This window comes from Solanum lycopersicum, chromosome 9, assembly GCF_036512215.1.
Source record: "Solanum lycopersicum chromosome 9, SLM_r2.1".
NCBI classification, from domain to species: Eukaryota; Viridiplantae; Streptophyta; class Magnoliopsida; order Solanales; family Solanaceae; genus Solanum; species Solanum lycopersicum.
The window spans coordinates 58,239,853-58,261,383 of record NC_090808.1 but is presented as its reverse complement, the minus strand read 5'-3'; the positions used below and the strand labels follow the sequence as shown (position 1 = coordinate 58,261,383).

The following is a 21,531-nucleotide window of genomic DNA, read 5'->3' as shown; positions in this document are numbered from 1 at the left end:
ATGGGTCGAATGAACTTTAATTGGTAATGATTTATTTTGAATTTTCTTTTTAGTTAGTAGTGTTTTGTTAGTAATGGATTGTGAAACTAGAAATAAATTTTTTAGTTGGATATTGATCAATTTTATATTGTCGAGACGATTTTGATTTTGCCATGTATAAATTATCATTGAATCCAAATCCTCGTTCTATAAAAAATTGCAGCACTGTGTATACTTGATAAGTGGGGGTGAGGAGCAATTAACTTTTCTTGTTAATAAATATTTAAGAATTTAGGGGCCGTTTGGTTGCAGGTATTAGTTATGCAGGTATTAGTTATGCAGGTATTAGTAATGCAGGTATTAGTAATGCAGGTATTAGTTATGCAGGTATTAGTAATGCAGGTATTAGTTATGCAGGTATTAGTTATGCAGGTATTAGTTATGTAGGATTTAGTTATGCGGGATTTAATTATGCAGTGTTTAATTATACAGAGTTTAATAATTTTTTTGGCTGATGTTTGTTATATTAAAAATTAATAAACATTATATACTTGTTAAAAAATAATTTATTTGTATTGTTATATCTTAGAGCTTTCTTACCATTGTATTTTGATTTGTTTTTTGCATTTTGCTTAGTAGACGGAAACTTGAATGCCACATTTTTCAACTTCCTCATATAGTTGAACCAATATATGACATGTGTTAATACGGGATCAATATTGTAATAGTTGAAAGTTATTGATATGCTAGTACATATAATTACGTGTACACATAACAAAAATAGATACATATAAGTTAACATTGAGCAACACCGCGTACTAATGTTACATATTATATTTGGAGCCTTCACTTCAGTCTGTTCTATCATGCAATAGGCCACTAGAAAGAAAGATATACAACTTTTTTTGTAACAGCAATTGAGTAGCAAGAGTAAGCTAGTGAGAATTGACAAGTTTCACCACTCACCTATTTATGAATCAACTACCATATCTGAAAACCAATTATCTCGAAGGTTTATTAGTTGTGTAAAGTTACCATCTGACATACAGCATGAGAATAGCTTTGTTTATTTGGTGTATTTAGCATTTGCTAATGAAGAACCTTTGTTAGTTTCTCATCCTGTGACCACACGCCATTGGTTTTGTGAAAGATCAGCATACTGCCATATCTTCAAGCTCATATTGCATAGCAAGTCTTTCAACAGTATTTCTACTTATTACTTCTTTCTGGTGCAGTTCCCTTAGGACTACTGATGCAAGCTCCTTGTGATCTTCATGGATGATACCTTTGACTAGAATGGTATATGTTATCTCATTAGGCATATAACCTTTGCTGATCATGTCCTTTGGCTTAATCTGTATATTTATTTCATCAGTTGCTCAAAGTCCAACTTCAAATTCCATAACAGGATTACAATTCAATTAGTTGCTCTTTTAAATGTTAATATGTTACTTTCACAAAATGTCAATCCAAAGGATTTAAATCCTTGTCTTTGCCACAATTACTATATTGTGTCTGTTACTTTCAACCTGGTAGTACTTTTTTAATAATGTGATATTCTTTATTTTAGAGCACCTCAACTACGTGACTATACAGATTAAGCCAAAAGAGACAACATTCATCAGGAAAGAATTCACTCACACACAATTCACAGTTAAAATATACACCTTCATTTAAAGTGAATGAAACTTAGCATAATTCATTGTTTAATTACAAAAGTTAACCCATACAACAAAGACATACAATTACATTTTCCCCCAAAAGAAGTCCCCTATTTTTGTAACATTATCCTTCAATGACAAACACATAAACAGCAGCCTTAACAACACTTGACAAAATAGCATCTGAGTACTTTGTACTTCTGACTGGATCTTTGTGATTACCCCAACTGTTGAATAGTCTGCGAGAAAAGAAAAGTTCAATATAGTCTCAGAGAAGAAGAAAATAAAAACATCTTGTAGAAGATGATGAACTTACCGTTTGGATCAACTGCTTGAGCAATCTGAAGATCATTTTAGTTGGCTACTTACAAAAGCACTAATATTGAACATAATCATGTATTTGTTATACAAAAATAACCTACTTTAAGCCCACAACATTCACATATATGCACATTTGTGGACATTCTACTAGGTAACAAAAGATCCCACTATGGTTAGACCTTACAAAATAGCTACACAAAAACCATTCAGTGAATTAAAGCTTATCATTAATAATCATCCATATCATACTGTGACATTCAAGTTCGCTGATGCTTAAGAAGAATTCCATTCTCTTTATATCTTGAGTAATTCCCATTGCTGCCTTAACTCGTTCATTTGAGTTGTATATTTCATATGCAGGGGATCCAATAATAGAAAATATCTTACCACGAATTTCAGATAGATCACGCTCTCCTAGCTTGTCAATTAAAAAAGCCATTCTCTTATCATGGCTTTCAGTGAATTGTTTCATCACCTCCATCAAACCTTTAAGAACAGTCTCATTATCACCTTCAACTGTTTTTCTTTTTTTGCATCTACCTTTTTCGTTGACTTTAGAAGATGATGCTTTAAAACAGTTGCCCTTTTTCTGAGATTGATGGGTTTCACCTTTTGTAGCGGTGAATGAACTTTGTGCTGCTCCAGTTGATTCATTAGGTTCAGCTTGAGCAGTAAATGGACTTTGTGTTGCTCCAGTTGATACATTAGGTTCCTCTTGAGCAGCTTGATTTTCTCTTGTGCCTGAAGCATCATCTTTGTCGACAACATCAATAGGAAATCTCACAGACATGCCATTAGTAATTTCTTGAGATTCAATTCTTTCTATTTCTTCAACAGCATCTTCTGGACCTTCTGCAAACTCTCCAGTAGCTCTATCCTTGCCAAATATCTCTTCCCAGTCAGCAAATAATGGCCATTTTTTTAAGTTCATTGATTTGGCATTTGGATCAACCTAGAAAAATAAAGAAAGTAACTGTCAATATTCCAAAGACAGAGATCCATAACCAAGAGAAAATACAAGTAAGTAGAAATTGCGTAATGATTTCAAATAAATATAAATCACCTTTATCAAGTCATCCCAAGCTTTTGGATAATCAACTAAGATACTTTCGTCACTATATTGAAATCCTAAACCACTTCGACTCTTTAGCAACGATATGGTTGCATAACTCTTTTTCCATGCTCTTATTTTAGAATCAACATGTGGTAGAAATTTCAATCCACAACTAGGATGACGAGCATTCATGTAGTGTTCCAATTCCATTAAATATCCATGTCTAAAGGTTCCATTATCTCCTCTCCAACCATTAACACACAATTCTTTTAATCCAACTATAAGAGTAAGTTCCTCTTCTGGAGTCCATATCCTTCGACATGAAGGTGTTGATTTTCTTGCCCTCTTTCTGGACGTGTTGGATGTTGCAGCAGGAAAACTAGCCATTTCAATCTGTAAAATTATAAATGAAATCACAAGTAATACTAAGTTACAACTTACAAGTAAATTATCACAATCATAGTCAAATTAATTGTAATACAACTTTATTGGTCTAAGAAAAAGATAATGTGAAGAGATAAAGAGAATTTCACTGCTTATATTATAAAATAATAGATATACATTGAGATTCACTGTTTGTTTGTACAAATAACAATGTGAGACATACAAAAGATTGACCATTCATTTTCACAAAATAATAGACGGTATTACATTTTACAGTGAATGGAAAACCAAAAGGAAAAGTGCATAAGCACACCAAAAGTTAACACATAGTTTAAAATTATAAAGATTGATTTCCCAATCGTTCATTCCACATAGACTGAGCTAGTTCATCCCTCCAAGTGGTCCACTCATCAGATGTTTCAATTGTATTAATATTTTCATGTTCATGTTGATTCTCCATGTGGAAATCCATTTCCACATCTAAGGGGTCAGCTTCCATCTCTCTTCGAATGAAATTGTGTATCAAACAACATGCACTAATAATTCTATTGTGAACCTTAACTAAGTACCACGAAGGACTTCTAAGAATTCCCCAACGTCCTTTTAATAGTCCAAATGTTCTTTCAATGACATTACGTGCCCTAGCATGCTTCATATTAAAGAGCTCTTCTCGACATCGAGGTGATGGATTGTCACCTTGCCAATCCTTTAGCCAATATCTATATCCTCGATAGGGAGACAGAAAACCATTTCCATTTGTATATCCTCCGTCGCACAAATAGTAATTGCCTAAAAACATAAATAATAATATAATTACTTTAAATATTATTCTATTTTGATGTAGTAGAAATAAACAAGGGTCTGCCTATTATTTAACATACCATGAGGTACTTTCAACCCATTTCTTCGTACAACAGCATCTCGCAATACACGACCATCAGCGGCTGATCCCTCCCAACCAGGTAATACATAAATAAAGTTGAGATTTCTATCACAAACCCCCAAGACATTAGTTGCTATATCTCCTTTCCGTATTCTGTATCTTGGTTTATATATTGCTTCAACTCTAATGGAAATGTAAGTACCATCCAATGCACCAAGACAACCCTATAAGATAAATTCAAATCTAAATACTAAATGACTATTAAAAATAAAAATACTTTCACCATAATATTTCAAGTTTATTGTAGTAAATCAAATGTTAGATTGAAATTTACCTACCTTAAACCATTTCCATCGATCATCACTATCATCTTCGAGCACCGGATTAAGTTTAACAAGTAACACTGGAGTTAGTTTAAGAATAGCTCTTAGACATTCATTAAAGGCTCGACTTACACTCCACCCCGATCTAATATAATCAACTTTGATAGACCTGTTCTTTTCATGATGAGCCAAAATATTTAAAAACATTGCTAACTTTTCAGTACTCGACATATTTTACTGTCAGTCAAACCTCCAATATTCTTGGCTAAGGAGGCTAATATGTGAAAGGCGTTTCTATCCATCCTAAGCTTGTCAATACATACAATATCATTGTCACGAATGAGAACATTCAGATGAGACAAGATTTTTGGAATTCTAGCACTCATACAATATCGAATGCCCCGCCTATTTGTAGATTGTTTTCTTAATAACATGCTGTAAATAGCCATAAAAAAGCAGATAAGGACAATATAGGAATGCACCACAATCTCCTCGAGAATCATAAAGGATTCAACATCGCACAATTGCTGAGAATCCATTATACCTATTTTCCAATTAAAAATGACAACATCATGATCAAATTGAATCCCAAAAGAAAAAAGAGTATCAATCATGTTACTTAATTAAGTATTGCAGACACATTTTGTATAATAGGAAGGTAATAGATGGTTTTATACTAAAATGTTCAATTTTATTGAAAAGAAAATGAAAAGTAACATGAAAAACAGGGTAAAATGTTTATTTTTGTTTGGCTTCTAAAGCTAGAATACTAATACTATTTTGTCAAACTGCAAATACATGTTTATCTTTTGCAATTTTAGAAGCTAAAGCAACTAAACTTAATGAACCCATTTGTTCATAAATCACAAATTTTGAACAAATAAAACAAAACCCACATCAAATTTAGGTGTACTCAAACATCAACTTAACTAGAAAATACTGAGAAGATCTACAATTTCATTCATCTCATCGGATTAACAAGAGGAAAAACACAAAAGAGAAAATTGGAGGAGAAGAAGAAGAAGAAATAAAAAAATCAGCCAAAATTTGAGTTTGAGAACTTCTAACCTCAAAGAAAGAACGTCAGATTGAAAGTTTTTCAATCTACTTGCCTGGAAGATGAAGAACCATTCTCTAGATTTACAGATGGATAAAGGATGGGAATGTTTATCTAAAAGCCTGTGGTGTATATTGATTGAGAGTGAAGGGTAAAATTGTCAATACATATTTTTATTCAGGTATTAGTTATTCAGGTATAACTTATTCCATCTTTTACCCTGCATAAAATAATACATAGATTGACTCATAACTTAAACATGTATTAGTTATGTGATTTTCTAATTTTGTAACCAAACATAGTATTGTGTGTGTTGAATTTTATACTTTAACAAAAATATGCTACCAAACATGGTAAAACTTATGCAATATTTAATACTTGAATAACTCAATCCTTATCCAGTAACCAACGATCCCTTAGGGTTTGACTCTTTAATCTTCTTTTGATGCTAATGGGTTGTGTAAGATTTATATTAGAATTTTTTTTTTTGGTGAATCATTTTTGCTGAATTAAGTATAAGTCAAATTAGTGGAGAATTCTCAAGCAATGATAATATTGAGTGAGAAATTATAGAGTTTAGATAAAAAAAAAATGAAGAAGTCTAAAAGAGAATGAGAGAAGATGAACATGAAATAGAGGGGGGTGGGGGTCAACAAAATATTTTTTTTGACTTTAATTTGACTCAAACGCGCCTAATTTAATTTAATTTTATTTCCAAGTCAGTTCTAGGATGTTATTAGTTACACTTTTGTCAAGAATAAGTGTGTAATAGGTCACTATGATAGTTTAAACATATAACTAATTTTTCACTACAATTAAAGAGTGAATTTATGCCCTTTTCCTTTTTTTTTTTACTTCTATCTCCCCTCCCCCCTCCCCCTTAAAATAATAATTAAAATGTTATTATGTTTTTCCTAAAAATAATTCCACACCATCGAACTCCCTGTTTGTAATTAGTTTTTCGTTTTATATATATATATATATATATATATATATATATATATATATATATATATATATATACATACTTAAAAAACACGTACGGAAAAATATAAATAAATAAATGAATTTGGAGCGGTGGATAAGATAAGGGAGGCTAATTTTTTTTTCTAAAAAATAAAATAATATCAATTTCTTTTGAAAACAAGCCAGTGTTTTTTTTTGGGGGAGTAGGGGGGAGGAGAAAGTTATAGAGTGGGTAGAAAAAATATTAAGAATAATAATAAGTTAATCTAAAAAATATTAAGAATAATAATAAGTTAATCTTTAATTAATACTAATAATGTACTACTTAATTTGTCAAGGTGGAATATTTTATTCACGTTGAATGCCATGTGGTAAGATATTTTCAAATAAAAGAGAGTGTGTTTCAAACTAATAAGTAGCAGTTTAAATATGAAAAATTCACACTCTCAATTGTTTAGGTATGAGATTTACAAAAAAGATAATTTAGTTGTATTTTTACGTTTATCTCCAAAAGAAATTAAAAAATATATTATATTTGCATTTTTTCGTCTCTCACATGTCTATTTAGGGTGTTACTGGTATACAAAAAATGTTTTTCATGCAAAATGTTCTAGAAAATGTTTTGTTGGAAAACAAGTACATCTTTGACTTATTTTCTTACATTTAGTTGGTGAGTAGAAAATATTTTTTAAATTGTTTAGTGTTTAATTTGTGAATAAAATATATTTTTGAGAAAATATCTTTTATTTTTATTAGAAAGTAGAAAATAATGTTTGAATCGAAATTGAAAATATATTTTTCGAAAATGTTTTGCTTAATTTTTGAAGATAAATCATTTTCCTTAAAATTTAAGAAAAATAAGCTGATTCGAAAAATATTTTATCCAATCAAATACGAAAAAATTGAAAAAATATTTTTTGATAATTTTTTTCCTTATACCAAACACACCCTTAAACTCGAATTTCCTTATAATCACTTGTACAAACAAATATTAAAACATGAAATAGATTGCACTCTTTACAAAATTATACTTATTACTTTATAATATTTTACTGAATAAATGTACATTATAGAGTATTTAAAATTTATATTAAAATCTAATTGAATATGAATTTGATTTGAGAAATTGTAATAATGTGGAGAAGGGATATAAAAGGGAAAAAGACAGATTTAAGGTCCTTGTGTTCATACGTCAGAAGTACGACTCTATTTGACTAAAAAAAAAATAAAAAAATAATCCTAATTTAGGCGGGAACATGTTTTTCCATAAATAAATAAATAAATAAATGAGTACGTGTTGTACACGAGCAGAGGTGGGCCGTGTACGAGACAATCAATCAATTAGCGAAAGCAAGTGTGCTGGTGGCTACACCGGCAATAAAGCCACCCACTCACTCCCTCACCTTCCACTCTCTCTCACTCACTTTCTCTCTCTATATCTATTTTCTCTCTCTATATCTGTAGCTGAATTCGTGGCGGAGATCCATCATTTGTCGTTTGTAAAAAACTTGGTTCTTTGTGCAGCAGTGGTGGTACTTGTTTGAGGCATTGCCGGATTTTATGGATCTGTGAAGTAGGGAATTTGATTGATTGATTGGGGAGCTGCATTTTGTTGTTAGAGATGCAGTATTCGGATGTTAGTGAAGGAAGTTTAGTTGATGGAGGGTTTTTTTGTTTTTAGTTTGAGTAGAACCCTAGAGAAGAATGCTTTGATACTACTGAGGATGGTGTTTGGGAATTGCCCATTTGAGAGAGAAGATGCCAACTTTGATGCTTCTCTTTCTTCTTTCTTTACTCACTCTGCTTACTACTACTACTCTAGGTAATTTTTATTTTTTGTACCCCTTTTTTTTTTTTTTGCTCGAGTAGAACCCTAGATATGCTGGAATTAGGCACATTTTGATATGCCTGCTTCTTTTGCTTCCTGTTTCTGTTTCATTTGTTGATGGGTTGTTATGAAATTTCTGGTGGGATTTTACCAGGCATTTCTGTGGAGTTTAGAACTGTTGGGTGTTTGAATTTTTGTTTTAAAATGCACACTCCAATTAGAGGAAAGGTTCTAGGGTGACTACTTTGCAATGCAAGAATCAACAAATGCGGCTTCCTGTTTGAAAAGATATAACTATAGAGAGCTTATATATTTGACAGCAACTTGTATTGGTAATGCAGCATAATTGATGTATAAAGAAAGCCCTTTCCTTTTTCGAAGGAAGGAGGTAGACAGACGTTAGTTAATGGATGCTTGCAGCCTGTAAATTAGAAGTATTTCCTTTTCAGTTATCCTGTTTTCCAAGACTTTAAGATATTTTTCCCTTTCAGATAAGACCTTTCAATCTGTGAAATTTAGTGCATGCACGATTGGCTGTTCTTTCTGTATGTGAAGTTTGGTTACTTATTTGCTTCTAAAGCTTCTAACTTTTCAGGGATAACATTGCCACACATTTACCTGTCTCCTACTCTACCGCCAAACAAGCCTTACTTTGCAAGCAAACTTTTTTTAGGAGATGGTAAGATTGATTCTTCAAATTCTGCTTCTTATGGCTCTGTGTTGTTATTTGTTGACTGATTAGAGAAGCCACTTGTTATGCCAATTTAGTGATAAATATGAATCTGGAACATACTTAATTATCTCTTACATTGTTTTTGCAGCAAGATTAGTGTCAACTCATGTCTCATTTGCTCCAATATCAGCACCGCATAGACACCATTTTAAACCACATATGATTCCCTCTAGGGCGCCTGCTCCTTCCCCTGCATCTCAAGGTATTGAGAGTTGCTCTTCCCTCACCATCTTTTAGAACTTCTTGAGCTTTTACTGATGGGGAAATCTAATCTTTAGGCCTTGCTGCTGCTCCAATTGCCAGTCGAGTGGTTGGACATCACCGTCATCGTCATAATCGGCCGAGAGCCCGTGTTTCCCCATCTCCTGCAGTGGGCTCAGGTATTATTGCTGTTGTAATTGATAATATCCTGTCAATCCTATGCTACTCTCTTTCATTACTTCAACTTTAGGACAAAATATGGACCAAAGGCAAAAATGAAATGCAAATAGGATGAAGGCCAAGGTTGCCGTGTTTGAGGGATATATATATATATATTATATATATGGGTTATATATAACATGTGTATTGCATGTATATTGGTTATAATTGTCAGCTTATATGTTACAATCGTGATCTGTTCAACTTGTTTCATAGATGTCTAGAATTGCCAACGAACCCCCTCATCCTCATTAGCACTGCAGCTACATCCTTTCTCTACCCTCAAGGGGTTGTTTGGTTTTCTGATAAGTTGCACATGATTTTAAGGTAGGGAGTTTGTAATATGGTGATATATAGACTAAAGTACTGTACTTATTATTGGATGCTCAGTTCCGGTCGGAAATATAATGTGGATGGTCTAAAATGTATGTGTGAATTGGATAAAGATTTGTTTCCTAAAACACTCTTGGCCAATAATAAAACCTTATCCAATCTATTACCAGTTTACTACCTTGTGTAATTGAGATAAAACTATTTTTGTGATAAGCAATATTTAGTGTAATGCAATATAATTTCAATTAAAATATATACTACTAGTTTTCAGTTACCTCAAATACACAACAATTTTTAAGAAGAAAGATAAAATGGGGTATACTAAAATATTTAGATAAATAAAGAATAATGAAATCTTGATTTTAGATGTGAAATCTATTATAGGAAAAAATTCTTACATTCTGAAATCAACACTACAAACAGTTTGGAAACAAAAGAGAGATAATAAGTGAGAGATGGTTAACTAAACAAGAAATAGTTTGTCGTGTATTTTGTCATTTACGTAAAAAGCGTGATACTTAAGACTACCTATGGTATTCTAAGGGTTTGTTTGGTAGGGTGGTAATTAGGCAACACATATTATTTAATCCCTTTTGGTAGTGCTTTCAACCTATATAACACCCTACTCAGTACTATTCTTATACATAGTAAATCATGCTATTAAAAATACCAGTACTATTCCTATTCTTATACACCCTATTCATTTAATACAACAAACCCAACAGTTGATAAAAGATAATGCAAGTATAACTAATCCTAGCAATATACTATTCTTAAAAACCCTACCAAACGACTCCTAAGTCCTAACTATATAGCAAATATGTTTAATGTTATTCTGGGTTGAATTCTGAGAAAAAATGCAGACGTTATGCATGCATTATCTCTGCACGAAACAAATATGATAGCCAAGCGCTGTATTGATAATGATCTGTTTTATGCGGAGGGTATTATCTCCTTTACCTTAAAGTTTCAAACCAGATATGCTCTTGATGTACTACTCTTGTTCCTAAATGTATTACTCTCATTACTGAATTGATCTCCTGTGATTCTCTTTCCTGTGATCCTAAATTATTATCCACTTCATTAAAATGGGAAGTTAATGCAATTTGCATAGGACGGGGGACCTATATGAGATTTACTTCTACTCCTAAAAGTAAAATGTTATATGATCAATATATTAGTCCATTTAACACTGAGCACCTCATACTTTTTACTGCTGATAATGTGCTACACAGAACTAGGGCATTCTACATATAAGATAGAGAATCTAGATATCATAAATTTAATAGTAGGCTGCAAAGGGATCTTCTGCTTTGTGATTTTCCTAATACAAAAACTTTTAGGGCCCTGATCTATGTAGACTATGGAAGTATTGTCCCATCCACTAAGATGCTGTACATAATATCCAAACTATTGTAAATTCTCACAAACTTAGACTCTTTTAAGATTTCTTTTCGGGTATTTCTTGGGCTCTAATAAGATGAAGTTAGATTTAGATGGATGGTATATGACCATCAATATATAATTCTGCATATTTAAATTTATAATCTTCGAGTTGGGCAGCTAATCACCAGACAAACTGAACAAAAGATAAGGAGAGACATGGATGCCTGATTCAGAGGGGTACTGGGGATGAATGAGAACCTTGTGGCTTGGAGACAAACATTATTTTCTTAACATCTTATTAGATAAGAGCATGCTAAGATACAAAAGATTGTGAGAGACCTACAGGCTGCCCCTGAGATTGGAATTGGATGAGCTGCACCTCTATTGTTTCCTAAGTTGCTCGGACTTTTCACTTTCACTGCCACACCCGTGTTGACACGACGTGGATGTGGGATCCATACCCGTTCTGGTCAACCGTTTTGGGTACTTTAACCAAATTCGAGGGAGAAATTCTGGACAGATTCAATGATTTTTGTCATCAAACAAAAACTAAGATGATATCAAAGAGAATGGAAAATCTTTTATATATGAATATGCATTGTCACTCCCTTCCCTTTATCTTCTTCTAGGATTCTCCTCTTGACCAATATTTTCTCCTCAAGTTTTCCACATAATATCTCATAATTTAGGTTTTAGAACTCTATTTTTAGATATTTGAATTATTTTTAGCCAAATCCCCATGCGCATATTCATACATGGATCCGTTTCCCCAAATATGAAAATTTAGATCATAAAGGATCTAACATCTAGATCTGCACCCGTATAGGACACATGCACCTGAGTTCAAGCAACTTAGCAGCATCTGTTCAAAGTGATCCTTTTCGTCAGGCCGATATTGGCCAGATTAGGCGTTGCAGCCTCAATCACGTGGTGTACTTGATCGGCTTCTATTCCAATTGTTGTGGTTGTTCCACAATATTAAGCTTTGCCACAACTCTGGTCCTCTAAGTTGCTCGGACTTGGATGCAGGTGTTCGATAAGGGTGTGCATCTATAGGTTGGATCCTTCATGGTCTAATTTTTAAGATCCGGGATATGAATCCATATATGGATATGAGTGTGGGGATTCGCCTAATAATAATTAAAATATCTAAAAATAGAGTAAAGATCTAAATTATGAGATATCATAGGTAGAACATGAGGAGAATCCTGGAAAGTGATTAAAGAATAAGGAGTGACATAGAAATTTCTATATAAAGGTATTCTATTTTCTTCAATTTTACCTTAGCTTTGTATTGATTACAGAAATCACTAAAACTGTCCAGATTTCCCCATCAATTTTGGTCAAAGTACCCAAAATCAGTTGACCAAATCGGACATGAATCCCATGTCATGTCGACACAGGCGCAACACCAAAAGTGAAGAGTGATAACTTAGCTGGCTCTTGCCTCAACCCTCCTCCTTAACCTATATAGTGTTCTCTCTGCTTTGGGATTGTAAGGAGGAAGCTTCTGCTTCTTTCCATACACAGAGTGACACCTGAGGAAACAAAAACAATGAACAAAAAGTAAAACCTGAACAATTAATAAATAACAACTTAAACTATATAGATAGCTATTTCTAAGTCCTCGACAATGGTGCCAAAAACTTGTTATGGTCCATCTACACACAAGTGTACGTAGTTAATCAAGTAATATAATGATAAGAGTAGAATGTCGTACTCACATGTACTAATTTTTAGCTAGTACTGTTCAAACTGAAATGAATTCTTTCTTCAAGTGTTTTTCCAAGAGTTCTTGAATATTATTTAAGTACTCGCTACAATTACTTGATAAGCAATTAAATTGAAAACTTTTGCACAACAACGTGAGCAAGTAAGTGTTGAACAATAAATGTGAATAATCTAGGGTTACGGTATCTACGTCAATCCCGCTGAGTTTTCCAGTTAAACTAATTACTTGATGATATATAGGTTATTGGTTGACAAGGTTTATATTACTGCAATTTTTTGTCAAACAATTAAAAGCCTATTCAAGTTATCTAACTCTATGTCTAGCAGAATAGAATTAACAAGAATTGCCTTAATATTTCCTGTATATCAACCATTTAACATCAACATTCATGAACAATCCAGAACCCCATAATTAAGAACTTAGCCACTCATAATCATGGAAAGAATCACGAGTATTTGAAAAGCATAAAATATAAAGATGAGATGGAAGAAAAAGAAACTAGGTGAAACCTATAATCAGCTGGAGTTTTTGCTCTTCTATGGTCAAACATTCCTCAAAAATGAGTTTCTAACCTATTTTGAACGTGTACAAACATACTCCGGCCTAAATCACCCTTGAAATAAAACACTGCAAAAAATCAGCTCCAACTTGGCCTACGTGCACCCAGCGTCGTGCATGCTCAACTTTCCCTGTGCTCCACCAACTCGTTTAGGTTCATCATGCAAGGCTGGAGCGTTGTGTTGCGCACACTGTTTTGCATGCATGTTCTCAATTTTCTTCCATCCTTCACATGTACGTCCTTGATCCCCGACTCAATCTCGTTTGAGTTTCTTGCACTTCTACTCGGACTTTGAAGCTCCAAATCATTTGTTCTAGCTAATTAGCTTGAAAACTATTCCTACACAGAAAATACACGTAATAAGCACGGCAGAATCAAAGTTTACTCAAATAACGGCAAAGGATCTTAAATGTGAGATAATCAATGCCGAACATCATTGGTCAAGTAAGAAAAGGACTTCACAAATGTGAAATATAGGAAAAAATCTCCCTCTGGTGTCCCAACGAGTAGCATGTAGGTCTTGTAAAATTTAAACAAAAATCTAGCACATAATTGGTTTTGTGTTAGGACCTGTCTGATTTCTGTTTCTAAGGTTCCTTTTTTAGATGACATCCGGACAATTAGAGTTGAGGCAAACTAAGTAGTGGAAGTGCTTTCAGTGTGAGGAGAATATTTCACATTTAACTGTTCTCATATTACAGAGAGGATGTGTTACTGTATGTTGTGTTTTCTTTTCTTTATTATGCTTCTGTGCCTTCATTATATTTCTGAGTTTGGTGTCAGAATTAATTAGGTCAAAACAGATGAAAGAGGGGTGGCACTAGTTGCATAATAAGGATGATAGAGACAAATAAAAATTAATTAGCAATCACATGATTGAGTTTGCTAAATAGCTAATCGGAAAAAGATTTAGATTCCATTTGAATTTATGTATTGGTTGTGAAAGGAATGCTCTATTTATGTTTGTTGCTACATATCAACTGTCAACAAATTCCTTAATAGCATAATAGAGCCCAAAGGATAGAACAGCTTTATTTGTTTAACTTCCCCCCTACCTTCCGTTTTTGTATACAATATTAATTGAAATCATCATTGACATGCTTAACATGCTAATCTAAATCCTCTATATCATTTGTCCTAGAGTTATGTTCCTCATACATGATATCTGATGTTGAATATTCTTAACAAATTTGCAGGTTGTGGCGAGGTCTGTGCAGAGCCATTTGCTTCTGTTCCTTTTGTTACACCTTGCACGTGTGTGTTTCCAATGAAAGTTAGACTTCTCTTAGACAAGTCGCTTTATTCTATATTTCCTGTGGTTAGAGATCTGGGTATTGAGGTTGCAAAAGGAACCTATCTACGTCCAAGTCAAGTTGTTGTAGTTGGAGCTAGTGCTGATAATCAAAATCAAGAAAGAACAATTGTTGATATTAACTTGGTTCCCCTGGAGGATAAGTTTGATAACACCACAGCTATGCTGATCTATGAAAGATTCTGGAAAAAGAAGATGCCTCTCAATAGAACGATGTTTGGGGATTATGATGTGATGCATATTATGTATCCAGGTATAATGCTAACTGTTTATTATCATTTTCCTTTTAACATATGGAGTTATGGTGCAATATAATCTAGTTAAGTTATCTCAGGGCTGCCTTCTTCTCCACCATCTGGCATTGGTTCTGGTAATGGTCCAACTGGAAGTGCTATCGATCAACAATTCCCTATTACGGCTGACTTTGGAAACAAGAGCCAGAAAATGAATCCCAGAGTCATTTTTCTCATTGCTTCATCAGCACTAGTACTGTTGGTGGTATGTTGTGGTGCACTGGTTGTCCTCTTAAATTGCAGGAGGACTAGCCGACCATCAAATGCTGTTGGTCCTGTGTTTACGTCATCTATGCACAAGAGATCTGGCAAGGGTAGGTTCTTGTTTCCTTGTTTTAAATTACTCATCAGTGACCTTTGAAGGTGGGATATTACTGTGATGAAGCAGATATGTGACTTTGGAAATATGTCTAATTTACCCACACTGCGTTTTCTTTAATGTTTAATATATGTATAAAAGAAAAGAAAATTCATTTTATCATCTTCTGCTGTAAATAATACACTGATCTGTATTCTTTATCAAAATAAAAATAAAAATAAAAATAATACACTGATCTGTATTACTAAGGACTTTTAACTTCTCTAAGCTTCTCAATTCCGTACGTCATGAAAATCAAATGAACACCCATATTTGGTTTGCAGGAATCGGGTCAACAATATCAAGTAGCACAGCTAGCTCAACATCGGTTTCCCTAATTTCTGCTATGCCTGCTTCAATTCTTTCTGTCAAAACATTTACACTTGCAGAGCTTGAGAAGGCAACTGACAAGTTTAGCTTAAAAAGAGTTTTAGGTGAAGGAGGATTTGGACGTGTTTATCATGGTATCTTAGAAGACAGAACAGAAGTTGCTGTGAAAGTACTTACTAGGGATAATAACCAGAATGGAGATCGTGAATTCATTGCTGAAGTTGAGATGTTAAGCCGGTTGCATCACCGTAATCTGGTGAAATTAATTGGTATATGCAGTGAAGAGCGGACTCGCAGCTTGATATATGAAATTGTTCGGAATGGTAGTGTGGAATCTCATTTGCATGGTATATTCTTTATATCCCCTACCTTCGTTTCTATTCAAAGTTCCTTTATATCACTAGTATTAATCTTGCAGTCCAGAGCACATTTATAACTTAGTCATCCTATGTGAAAGAACTATCGCAGTCAATTTGTACTTCTTTGACTACTCATTTCCTTTCTATTGCTAATACCAGTGCCATGTTTCTTGAGACATTTTTAGTTAATTTATTAAGTGAATTTTCTACAAAAGGTTTGCCGAGGATGTTTCTTTACTCTTTGAGCTTCATTCTGTGGCAAATCTTTTGACTTTTAGGAAGGCATTGTATGTGCCTCATCCTTGTTTTTCCTTCTTTTAGTTTTAAGCCAGCACAGCTCCTTTCCCCTACCAGGACCAGTTCTTCTTTTTCTTCTTTCTTTTGTCTGCAGTTTCTGCGGTGGTCCTAGCTACCTTTTGTCTCTCACATTTTGCATTTATGTCCCTTCCTTTCTTCTGCTTTGCTGCCCCCAATGGTGAAGAATTCCACCCAAGCTGGCAGGACTTTGTTTCCTCTCATTCTTCCTGGTTGATTGTCACTACCAGAATAGGTTCAGAGTGAACAAAGTGCTTCAGCATTCTATCAACTAGAAGTGTAAAAATATCTTTCTGCCTTGGCAAGTAAAACATATTATCGTGTGATTCTCCTTAACAGTACTCTACTGCTATATTTCAGGAAAAGACAGGATAAAAGGGCCACTTGATTGGGACGTGAGGTTAAAAATTGCTCTTGGTGCTGCAAGGGGACTTGCTTACCTTCATGAAGATTCTAATCCTCGTGTTATTCATCGTGATTTCAAAGCCAGCAATGTTTTGTTAGAAGAGGACTTCACCCCTAAGGTTTCAGATTTTGGGTTAGCAAGGGAAGCAACCGAAGGAAGTGACCACGTATCCACTCGAGTCATGGGAACTTTTGGGTATATAATCTCTTAATCATGACTAATCTTGAAGTGGTCTTGATTCACTCAAATAAGAGTATAACAAATGTGTGGTATGCTAGTGAAGCATACTCATTAGAGAAAAAAAAATGAAGAATAAATTAATACTAAAGCATCACCTTTTTCAGCTCTATTGGTTCCATTGGATCATCTATTGGAAGTTTTTATGAGAACTAACAAAAACTTGTGAAATCCTTCATCAAGTATGCTTGTCTGTGTTCTAGAGGTGTAATTCGTGAAATTGATTTTGGAATTTGTGCTGACATAAAGATATTGATGTTACAGAAAACGATTAGATAGTGTGAGAGTACTTCCTGTATATTTTTTGAATTGAGTTCCAACAACAAAAGGGGAAAAGATAAACTGTGAGGGTTAGCGCTTTATTTGCAAGGATACTTATCCACTGCCAATATTGTCCTGAAATTCTGTCACCCCAGTAAGAGGATGATTATCTCAGCCCAAGGCTGTTGTTCTCTAATGCATCAGGCTGTGATCAATACCCCTAGATATTGCGAAATCATGTTGTTACACTTTTTAAAACTAGTTTCTTAGGCCTCGTGTTTTATTTGCCTCTGATTGTCCTAACAGATATATTCTGTTTTTTTTGCTTTGATTCCTTGTTTTTAGTTCTTTTGTTCATAAACCGACTTTATACTCTACCTTATTTGCAACTCCAATCTGTGCTGCAAAGAGTAAATTTACACCTGCATTTGTGCTATGAAGCGGTTGCTAACATTCCCTATTTTCTGGGTTTGCAGGTACGTTGCTCCTGAATATGCAATGACGGGACACCTCCTTGTTAAAAGTGATGTGTATAGTTATGGGGTTGTGTTACTGGAGCTTCTCTCTGGAAGAAAACCTGTGGATATGTCTCAACCTCCTGGACAAGAAAACCTGGTAACTTGGGCACGGCCTCTTCTGACCACTAGAGAAGGTTTGGAGCAACTTGTGGATCCTTCTTTGGCTGGAACCTATGACTTTGATGATATGGCAAAGGTGGCTGCTATTGCTTCAATGTGCGTGCACCCAGAGGTGACTCAAAGGCCATTTATGGGAGAAGTTGTGCAAGCTCTCAAACTCATCTATAACGACAATGATGAAACTTGTGCTGATGGATGTAGCCAGAAAGAGTCTTCTTTGCCAGATTCAGATTTCAAAGGTGTCCCTTCTGACAGCAGTTGGTGGAATGCTGGTGGGCTTACACCAAGATTAACATATGGACAAGCCTCCAATTTCATGACAATGGATTATAGTTCTGGTCCACTTGAAGAGTTTGAAAACAGACCGTTTTCTGCTTCAAGCTTTAATCTAGGCGGAGAGGCTGGCTTATTAAGCCATGGCAACAGATCAGGTCCTTTGAGGACTGTTAGGAGTAAACCAGCCCTCTATAGGTTAAGGGGTAGTATGAGTGAACATGGTGCACTTCTTCCAAGACATGCTTGGAAAGATGGCACCAATTATGATGCTTCATTTTAGAGTGGTTTTGTCAAATGTACAGTGCCAAAGGCCGTTGCTATTTGGAAAACGAAAGACGGTTCTCTGGTGTAGATTAGGAGTTTGATATTGCTGCTACATCCTCATGGAGAGAGTGGACTAAGCCTTCTAATTTTGGTAATCTTACATTCATTTTGATACACAGGAAAGATAAACGAGATACTCCTTGTTGTATGTATATGTTGCCAAATTAACTGTTTCTCTAGTCCAATATTGGATTGAACTACTTATTTTTTCTTTTACGTTTCTTTCGACTTGCTTGAGATTGAGACATAACTGTTGTAGGTGTTCGAGTCTCGACCTACAAGCTGAGGGGTGCTTTCTCACTAAGCACTTTCCGAATTTAAATTCATGGCAACTGTAGTTATAATCATGATCTTTGGTGTGTCTAGTATAAAAAATGTTTTTGAAATACTATTATTTTTGGGGAAAAAATTCATCATCTTATGTTCGTCATCAGAAAATATTCTTTTAGAACTTTTTTCCAACAAAACGTGTGAAATTGGCTCATTCCACAATGATCTTTTATTCTTAACTTCATATCATTGTTTTAATTAAAGTTGAACATCTTTGTCATACTTGGATATTTCAAAAAACAAATATGGGAGAGAATGTCATTCTTAGTATACAAATATAGGTCTCGTACATGTATATCTAAATGACATTTACTTCAATTAATAAATACAATAAATTCATAACACTCTCCTTTTTAACGTTTATTAAAATGTAACGTGTCTAGTTCAAATTGTTTTTCGTAAATTGATTTGTTTTGAGAGGAAAAATGAAAAAATTACTTGAATAATTTATATTGGACTTGTAAATACGACTAATATGAATATTCATACCTAATTACCTAACATATCACCTTACCTCCCAGCCATATCTAGGATATCTCTCAATTAAATTCTATTGTGATTTATGATTCCTCACGTGTTGGGGACTATAGGCATCATTAAATCTAAGCCTATATATATTTTTAGAAAATTTCATCCTGTCATTTAAGAGAAATCAAGTGGCAACGTTTACGAAAATTCATTTTGTATAAGAGTGATACAATTATAGTCTCTTATAATATATACACTCTTATACAAAATGAATTTTCGTAAACTTTGCCACTTGATTTCTCTTAAACAACAGGATGAAATAGTTATTACAAGCCGGAATGTTTCTAATATAAGTAGTTCCAATAATATCTCCCCACACAAGTTTGGAAGCATACGGTGGAGGTGATAGCAAAAAGTTAGGCTTTCTGAAAGTTTGTGCACTTCATTCCTTCTTTGCTTAGGCAATTTGCTAAATTATTCTGTTCCCTGTAGACGTGCACGCACCACATGTGCTTCCTCCATCTTCTGGATCAATGACCTGCAATCATAAATAATGCTACCATGCTTCGCATGTCAACTACCTCAGCGGAGTCCGGGTTAATTTGAATGGAACGAAGGTTGTTTTCAAGGGCCATTTGGAGACCCGTTCTAGGGATTGAAGTTCAACAATGGTAGGGTTAGTTTGCTTGATCTTGCCAGAGAATCCCATAATCCAGTTCCCTTTGTTATCCCGGACCACACCCCCTATTCCGCCAATCCCTTTGGTGGCTTTGGTTGCTTCATCAGTGTTGAGCTTGAAGGTATCAATTGGCGGAGGGGTCCATTTGACGGCGACAAGAAATTGGGTGGTCATGTTCTTAGGAGGTCTAATAACCAAGTTGTATTCGGTGTCCTGATAGATAGTTTGAGAGGGGGGATGCTATCCTTTCTAGCATTAAAAAGATTGTTGTTACGCTGGATCCAGATGCTCCAGAAGCAGAAGGGTAGAAGGATGGACCAGGAGGGGGGGGGGATATGGCTCTTTCTAATGCTTGTTTTCCAGAGGTTCTCCTAGTTGTTGATCGAGGGGTTATTTGCTAAGGCATTCCCGACTGTTCTCAGTAATCTTTGCTCAGAAGATTTTGGTGCTAGGGCACTAGAAGAAGATATAGTCTATGTTTTCTGTGAATAGGTCACAAAATTTACAGATGTTGCTGACTCCTAAGCCTAGTTTGTGGAGGTACCAGGCTGTTCGAAGTCTACCATGATGCATTAGCCAGATGAGGATTTTTAATTTTGTTGGGCAGGTAAGCTTCCAGATCTATTTGTAAGCCTTGTTGCTCCCACTAGTGACGTACTCGTGGGTGTTCTTTTCAATGAAAGCATAGGCGGAAGTAGTGCTGAATTTTCCATTGCTAGAGTAATCCCAAACAAGGTTGTCTTCTTTTTTTTTAGTGGGGTAGAGCTAGTTGGTTTCTATGAGGGCCTTGATAGGTTCTGGAAGAGGCATGGAGATGCTAGCCAAGTCACAATGTCCATTAGCCCTAACGTCTCTAACTCTGGTGTTTCCCTCATTATCCTATAGGGGGTCTTCTATCATGTTCCTAATGGATTCCATCCCAGGGATCCATTTATCTCAAAAGAAATCTATTTTGGTTCCTTTAAAGGCAATCCATCTATGACCACTTTGACTTCCCCTCCAACCATCTTGAATGCACTTCCAAGTCCTAGAGTTTTGGTTATTTCTCTAGTTGGTTTCATTCCTAGCGTATTTGCTGACTTGAATTCTACCCCAAAGACTAGTCTGATTATGGTAAAGCCTTCATGCAAGGCTTGCATGTAGTGAGATATTCCTAGGCTCACTCTTTTGGATGCCTAGACCCCCTTCAGATTTAGACTTGGTGATGCTGTTCTATCTCAACAAGTGGAGTTTTTTCCTCCCATATTTGTTTCCACAGGCAAAGTTTCTTTGGATTTGGTTGATAGTATGACTCACTTTTTTGGGAATTCTAATGTATTGCAGGAC

At 34.7% G+C, this 21,531-nt stretch overlaps 3 protein-coding genes across 3 annotated transcripts; 1 reads left to right on the top strand and 2 right to left on the bottom strand.

Moving 5' to 3' along the window:
• Nucleotides 1-1,991: 1,991 nt before the first annotated feature.
• LOC101253719 (uncharacterized) lies at nt 1,992-5,764 on the bottom strand. Its single transcript, XM_069289026.1, has 3 exons — nt 5,674-5,764; nt 3,025-3,408; nt 1,992-2,913 (listed from the first exon to the last, which is right to left on the bottom strand). The coding sequence occupies exons 2-3, from the start codon at nt 3,400-3,402 to the stop codon at nt 2,176-2,178; spliced, it is 1,116 nt and encodes a 371-aa protein (XP_069145127.1). The 5' UTR covers nt 3,403-3,408; nt 5,674-5,764; the 3' UTR covers nt 1,992-2,175.
• On the bottom strand, nt 3,620-5,677 carry LOC138337076 (protein ALP1-like). Its single transcript, XM_069289028.1, has 3 exons — nt 4,621-5,677; nt 4,281-4,506; nt 3,620-4,188 (listed from the first exon to the last, which is right to left on the bottom strand). Exons 1-3 carry the CDS (start codon nt 4,834-4,836, stop codon nt 3,737-3,739), a joined length of 894 nt encoding a protein of 297 aa, XP_069145129.1. The 5' UTR covers nt 4,837-5,677; the 3' UTR covers nt 3,620-3,736.
• Nucleotides 5,765-7,924: 2,160 nt separating the features above from the next.
• LOC101268425 (receptor-like serine/threonine-protein kinase ALE2) lies at nt 7,925-18,928 on the top strand. Its single transcript, XM_004247074.5, has 9 exons — nt 7,925-8,450; nt 9,052-9,135; nt 9,278-9,391; nt 9,468-9,569; nt 14,816-15,184; nt 15,266-15,538; nt 15,867-16,259; nt 16,947-17,187; nt 17,967-18,928. The coding sequence occupies exons 1-9, from the start codon at nt 8,387-8,389 to the stop codon at nt 18,682-18,684; spliced, it is 2,358 nt and encodes a 785-aa protein (XP_004247122.1). The 5' UTR covers nt 7,925-8,386; the 3' UTR covers nt 18,685-18,928.
• Nucleotides 18,929-21,531: the final 2,603 nt, after the last annotated feature.